At 48.0% G+C, this 7,443-nt stretch overlaps 1 protein-coding gene across 1 annotated transcript; it reads right to left on the reverse strand.

Annotated features, from left to right (window-relative positions):
• Positions 1 to 780: 780 nt before the first annotated feature.
• Positions 781 to 3,934, reverse strand: LOC123164924 (F-box protein At5g39450). The gene is made up of 2 exons (XM_044582533.1): positions 2,141 to 3,934; positions 781 to 1,225 (listed from the first exon to the last, which is right to left on the reverse strand). Exons 1-2 carry the CDS (start codon positions 3,790 to 3,792, stop codon positions 1,222 to 1,224), a joined length of 1,656 nt encoding a protein of 551 aa, XP_044438468.1. The 5' UTR covers positions 3,793 to 3,934; the 3' UTR covers positions 781 to 1,221.
• Between the last annotated feature and the right edge of the window lie 3,509 nt (positions 3,935 to 7,443).

The following is a 7,443-nucleotide window of genomic DNA, read 5'->3' on the forward strand; positions in this document are numbered from 1 at the left end:
GGCGACTGGTGCTCGGGCGGGCGGGCGGTCGTGAGCGGGAAGGAAAATGAACGGGCGGTTGGTCGTTTCGCAGGCGACCGCGATTTTACATCAGATGTATCTCATGATGCAATTTTGCATCACGAAGTGTTGTATTTAACATCTCCGAGAGGCGGTGATGTAATTTCTTTACATATGGACCATCTGTTGGAGCAGCGTTTTTTGCTCTCGGAGATCCAAAAGTTAGGTATTTTTACGTATATAAGTTGGATTTTGGTTGTAAAGACCCTGGTTGTATAAGATACTGCATATGTATTATTATTGTTGATGTGGAATACTCTTTCAGTCCCAAAATTCTTGTCTTAAATTTGTCTAGATACAGATGTGTCTAATACTAAAACATGACTTGATAAATTCGTATTTAGACAAATTTAAGACAAAAATTTTAAAACGAAGGGAGTATTTTATAATCTGTTGTGATACCGACCTTGTTACATAGTGTGCACGTTTTCATGAGTACGTTGTGTGAATGTGGAATGTTGTGTGAATGTGGAATCTTGGGATCGATATTATGCGAAGACCACCGAAGTTCCTAGATCTGCATAATGCCGGTCCTAGGGAGCCACAAATGCTCTTACAGGCACAGCTGAGGTTACTTCTGAACGGCGGTGGCGGTCGGCTCGAGCTCTGGAGCTGCCTACACGATTTGAACAATCAATAGTTCTTCAAGATACACAACTGCACTAGGCACATCCGCGCATAATGTATGACACAAATGAGCTAGTTCTGTGAGATCAGTCATGGCAGTTCCATATAGCTGTGCCAGCCGAGAATCTCACTCAACCATGTATACTTCTAAAAAAAATCAATCTCATTACAATTGGCGCCATTTTAGCACTTGGAGCATGGGCCTGGTGCTGAATGACAGGCAGCTCATTCCTTTTAAATGTGGACAACTTTTAAAGCAGAAGCAAGCAAATAACCAAGATAAGGACATAACAGTTATGTATATCGATGCCATTTCCTGTATTCTTAGGGAAAGTGGCATTTCCTTGAGGCTAATATATTTCTCACTACTGCTACGCTTCTTCCCTTGGCAGCAACGGGGCATCATATCATTGCAAGCAGGCTTCGGTATGTAACCTGCCAAGGAGGAACGTCAGAGCTTGATCCAGAAGCATTGCTCGCTTTACCTCTGCCTCAGGTGGATTGTCTCAGTTCCTGACCCTCACCTTGCGCCTTTCACCTAAGCAAAGGGTGTTCATCGAGTTAGGCCGTCAAATGAGTAGCGCAACAATGAAACAGTGAACTGAACAGCTAGGATGTTGGACAATGCAAGATAAGAGCATTTTGAGGTGAGTAAGAAGAACCAATGGTTACTTTCTATCTATCACACCATGTCATCAATTGAAGAACAGCATGAGTGGAATCACATAAGAAATACACCCTTTGTTCACTAATGTAAGACGTTTTGGCAGTTCAATTTGAACTGCCAAAACGTCTTACATTAGTGAACAGAGGTAGTATATAATAAATATTGTCGCAAATGGTTAGTCTTTAAAAATGTATCTGCTACTCTCTTGCAGTGCAACAACTAAGGTTTCAGAACAAAAGCAAAATTGAAATGCTAGTGTATGTTACAATGTAGTGAGTGTGACCTTCAGCAGTGTGTCATGGTAAGCTATAAATTGGTAGCTAAGATCAACCAGCAATGACAACTTCAAATTTAAATACAGAAAAGACATTCTGAAATTTGCCGGGATCAAAAGATGAAGGGGTATCGGGCAATCTTAGCCGTCCTTGTGTTTAGGGGGTGGGGTACCAAAGCAAAAGTGTCAAAAGATTTGGTCATAACGCCCTTAGTCATGACGAAGTCGTCTGTTCAGAGCACAGGGTGTGTGCATGCAACTAATATGGAGATTTGCCCCAATAGAAGTATTTAGACTTAACTTTGTACATCATGATTGTTTTGGGACATGGTTGTGCAAGCAACTAATATGAAATGGGTGACCTCAGATGGTCTAACAACTGATAAGAGCTCATTTGCTACCAGTTTCAGTTTGGTACATGTCGCAACAGATTTTGTCCGATTTTTCAAATTAACCAGCAATTGGATGTCTGGAATCTGTAATCAACTATGACAGCAGAAAATGTGCAGTACCTGGGAGAAGATGAGCAGCTGGGACTTCCATGGATAGCAACAAACACATTGGAGTAAGACTTTGTGAGATACGCGAAGTTCGGTATCGGTGGCAATGTGGGCACACGCTCCCCCTTCCTCAGCAGCTCCTCCAAGTTGAGCCTTTGCAAGGTGAGCACAGACTTGTTGTCTCTCCAAACAAAGGCGAGCCGGCCATCCCGTAGAACAAACAGTGACCCGGGCTTTGAGCCAGGGTACCTGAACCCGTACCCAGTAGCAATGCCCTCTCCAGCAAAGCATCTCTCAATGCTCACACTGCGGGAATCCTCATCGGTCGGAAATGGAAATGCCTCTGTTGATGATTCGCCCACCCGCACCACAAACATGGACGACCCATTCGGATGCACGACATAGTGCGTGCCCTCCAACACCTTGGTTGCAATCAGAAGAAGCTTCCCCTCGCTGTCTTCCTCGTATGAGAGGAGCAGGAAGAAGAGGGCCTTCCCTGGTTTGCGCTCGTCGTCTGGCCGCCCCGGTGGCCACCCGAATGTGCCTCGCCACAGCCCGGCATATTCCCGGCCTGGCATGGGCACCTGCGTCGTCAACTTGTAGAGCGCAAACCTGTTGTCGTGCATGCTCGGCCACGCACGGTAGGTCGACAGCCGCAGCCGCGCGCCCCGGAGGCTCAGGCCGGTGCTCTCACTAGCGCGCAAGAACTCGCCCAATGACAGATGCTTGCTGTCCGCGTACTCCGACCTCGAATTGGCTGATGCAGAGCGCGTCACCATCTGCCGCAGCCCGTTCCTGACGTACCCAGCCATCGCAGAGAAACTCCTCCGCAGCCGCACCCTCTCACCAGCGCTCTCCACCGGCAGCGACGGCGGCACCTTCTTGGCCCCCAGCAGCGCCTCGAGCTCCGGCCTGCACACCATGCCCCCGCTGGACTCAATGTGCAAACGCAACATCGCCTCACGACGGGCGGCGAGCATCGGCAGGTCCTCATCGGAGCGCGCAAAGAGCGGGGCCGCAGCGAGCTCCGGCGGGAGCGTGACGCGACACGAGGCCACGAGAGCGTCGAGCAGCCGGCGGCGGTTGCCGAAGGAGAGGCGGGAGAACTGCGAGGAAGGCTCGGAGGAGGCAGGCGCGTGCGCCTCGAGGAGGAGTGTGTTGGCGTGGGGGTTGACGGAGGCGAGGAGGCCGGGGAAGAGGGAGCCGGGGTGGTGGCCGTGGAGGAAGAGGAACGCGGGGCGTCCATCGGCGTCGGCGAGGATTTCGAAGACGGGGGCCCAGAGGAGGCGCGGGGAGAGCTCCTGGGGGATGGCGCGGACGGCGACGAGGGAAAAGAAGCCCGGGAGCGCGGTGACGAGGTTGCCGAGCTCGGGGTTCTGGTGCGCCCAGAGGCCTTGGAGCGGGGACACAGAGTGGAGGAAGCGGCATACGGTGAGGGAGGAGCCCCCGGCGGCGGCCCGCCAGGCGAGGAGGTTGGACAGGGAGGAGGGGAGGAGGCGGCGGCACTGGGCGAGCCACGACTTGTCGGAGGCGGATAGGGCGGCGTAGAGGCGGCGCGAGGCGGCGGAGAGCGCGAGGAGGTCGCGGGGGCGGAGGTGGGCGGAGATCAGGGCGAGGACGTCGTCCGGCACCGAGAGGATCAGCTCGGCGCCGTCGACGGCCATCGGGATCGGGCGGTTTCGTGCGGTCGTGTGTGTGGTCTGGGTGTGGCGTCTGCTTCTTTTCTGCCTTTTCTTTTCTCCACCTCTGATAAAAAGTGGATCTTTTCCCCCCACCTAGAAAGAAGAAGAGTGGTGACCGACGAGGTCAGTAGGTCGTCACAGGCATTTTTCCAACTGTGGAAATATCCCTTCTCGGCATTTCGCTCTCAGGCCACACCTTCACTCGCCACTATGCCAAAAAATATCTCAATATGCAACTTTCCGGGAGATTTCGTGCTTATCGGCCAACATGTCTTCCTATTTCTTTGGGAAACAAGGTGACGCTGTATATGATATTTTATTTTCTAAAAGAAAGGGTATCACTTTGGTGTGATATCCTTCTCAGGTGGGCTGTGAGGAGATGACCATTTAAAGGCCTTTTAGGCAGCCCAAAAAGGTGCAGAAGCCCACTTCCCATTAGAGTTATGACCTAGGGTCATTTTGGACTTTGCACATAAATGGATGGGGATGCTTTACCCTCCATCCAGCAGCCACCACTAAGTGTGACGAAAATCAGTTCATCCTCCAAGAGAGAAGACGAGAGAAAACCAAGAGAGTAAGGGAAGAAGAGGAAGATTGAAGGAAGAAGAAAAGGGAGCTCCTCCCCAAGGTTGTGATGGTCCAGATCCACTACCTTGTCTCCTTCAAGCTTCGGTTCCACCATCTTTGGTGAGATTGTTCCAATCCCTAGTTCTTGAGCCCCAAATCTTGTTGTGTTCATCCAAGATTCAGAAATCTTGATGTATGAGATCCTCTAGTGATGTCTAGAGAAGAACTTGTTGTATCCCACATTTGATAATAGTGGAAGAGGATTTTGGTGGCTTCGGCCCGTGGTTTTTCCCCTCAAGTTGAGGGGTTTTCCATGTAAAAATCTGGTGTCTCTTTGTTGATGCTTGGTGTTGTCCAGAAACTTACTCCTACCACAAGACACTAGGCTGAGGAGTGTCTTGCCTGCTGAGTAACATTTTTCTGCCTCCATATATGCTGCTGCATATGTTTCCTTTCGTGCTAAGCAACGATCCTTAAATTAGTACATGATATGGTGCTGAGATTACTTGTTTCCGCTGTAGTTTTCAGTTAACCACAAATGCATTTGTGTGCTAATTCCCAGCAGAGTGGCATCAGAGCCTTGGTTGCTTAGAAGGTTGCAAATCCCGGTTGCAAATCCCAGTTGCTTGATTGTTGCTGGAAGTGCTGATCACAATGGCTTTGGAAGAAAGTGCTACTACAAGTGGCATGATAAAACTTGATTCTTCCAATTACTCATTATGGAACCCCATGATGGAAGACATCCTTTATTACAAGGATTTGTATGAGCCAATTATGAAAGACAAGATACCCACAGGTGTCACAGAAGAAGAATGGAGAGTGTTGCACAGAAAGGCAGTAGGTATGATTCGGTTGTACATCAACCACAATATTTTCCACCATGTTGCAAATGACACAAATGCATATGAGATGTGGCAGAAGTTGGAGTCCATGTATGAGAGGAAGACATCAATGAACAAGGTCTCGGTGATTAAAAGACTTGCAAAGCTTGAGTACCGAGATGGCACAAGTGTGATTGAGCACTTGATTGTCTTCCAATGCCATATAAATCAACTTTCAGCCATGAAGATCAACTTTGAGGATGAGGTGCAAGCATTGTTGCTGCTAAGTTCCATGCCTGATAGTTGGAACACGCTTGTTGTGTCACTTAGCAATTCAGCTCCGGATGGGAAGCTGACTTTAGAGATGGTGAAGAACAGTATGCTGAATGAAGAAGCCAGAAAGAAGGAAAAGGGTGATGCCTCTTCTTCTGATGCGTATGTGGCTGAAACCCATGGGAAGAATGAGAACCGTGGACGCAGCAATACAAGGCAAAATCAAATCCAGGGGAGATCAAAGTCAAAACAGAGAAAAGATATTACTTGCTTTCATTGTGGCAATCCGGGACACATAAAGAGCGAGTGCAGGAAGTACAAAAGAGAGCTTGCAGAGGGGAAACTCACAAAGAAAACTGAGCAAAAGGCTGAGAGCAGTTCAGCCATGACCGCAACAGATGAGGACTATCTAGTCATTGAAGATGAAGATTGCTATAGTGTTGTTCGTGATGATGCCATGAGTTGGGTTGTGGATTCAGGTCCGTCCTTCCACATCACATCACACAAGGAGTATTTCACATCTTACACTAGTGGTGTTGCTGACCAAGTGAGGATGGGAAATAGTGGTTCGTCAGCAATTGTTGGCAAGGGCTCTATATGCATTGAAACAAACACAGGTTGCAGATTAGTGCTCGATGATGTGAGGCATGTTCCCGACATAAGGCTGAATTTGTTATCAGTGGGCAAGCTTGATGATATCAAACATCCTAGTTATTTTGGTGAAGGAAAGTGGAAGCTCACCAAAGGCTCTTTGATTGTGGCTTGAGGAAGTAAGCAAGGTAATCTCTATGTGACTAAAACCAAGTTGTGCAATGAGGTGTTGAACGTTGTTGAAAAAGACACTTCGGTTGAATTGTGGCACAAGAGGCTTGGGCATATGAGTGAGAAGGGCATGCATGCTCTTGCTCGCATGGAGTACCTCCCTGAGTTGAAAGGTATATCCTTGAAACCCTGTGCACATTGTTTTGCTAGCAAACAACATAGGGTTGCATTTCGTACACTCCCTCCACATCGTGCAGAAAATGTTCTTGATGTTGTGCACACTGATGTTTGCTCCATGACTAGAAAATCTCATGGTGGAGCATTATACTTTGTGACTTTTATTGATGACCATTGCAGAAAAGTTTTTGTGTATGTGCTAAAACACAAATACCAGACGCTTGAAGCCTTCAAGGAGTTCCATGCCAAGGTTGAAAGAGAAACTGGTAGGAAATTAAAGTGCGTGAGATCAGACAATGGTGGTGAATACAGAGGTCCTTTTGAAAGGTATTGCAGAAAGTTTAGCATCAGGCTTGAGAAGAGTCCACCAAAGACACCTCATCTCAATGGTCTTGCAGAGAGAATGAACAGGACACTCACAGAGAGGGTCACAGCTATGCTCTCTCATGCTCATTTACCTAATTCATTTTGGGCTGAAGCTTTGATGAATGCTATGTATGTGGTTAACCTATCTCCCTCAGTTCCTCTTGCAGGTGATATTCCTCAGAGAGTTTGGTCAGGGAAGGAGGTATCATACAAGCACTTGAAGGTATTTGGTTGCAGGGCATTTGTACATGTTCCAAGGGACGAGAGATCCAAGCTTGATAGCAAGACAAAGCAGTGCATCTACCTCAGCCAACCAAGTGAAGAGTTCGGCTACAGGTTGTGGGATCCAGCCAATAGAAAGATTGTGAGAAGCCGAGATGTGGTGTTCATTGAAGATGAAACAATAAAATAAAAGATATTGGAAAACCAGAGAAGCCAATGACCAACACACCTCAGGTTGACATGGATCAAATCCGTCCTCCTCTCGTGCATGACAATCATGGGGGAGACGATGACACTGAAGACAGTGGAGATGCAACTGATCAAGGCAGTACAAGTCAAAGTGGCGAGCAGCCATCAAGTGATGATGATGATGAAGTTGGTAATGATGATGCCAACGAAAATCCACCTGATTCACCACTAGTGCAGCAGCAAAGAAGAAGTGAAA

The sequence above is a fragment of the Triticum aestivum genome, chromosome 7D (assembly GCF_018294505.1).
Source record: "Triticum aestivum cultivar Chinese Spring chromosome 7D, IWGSC CS RefSeq v2.1, whole genome shotgun sequence".
Classification (NCBI taxonomy): domain Eukaryota; kingdom Viridiplantae; phylum Streptophyta; class Magnoliopsida; order Poales; family Poaceae; genus Triticum; species Triticum aestivum.

Excerpts from the sequence above, each read along its gene's own strand:
- LOC123164924 (XM_044582533.1), bottom strand. The coding sequence starts at position 3,792 with ATGGCCGTCGACGGCGCCGAGCTGATCCTCTCGGTGCCGGACGACGTC.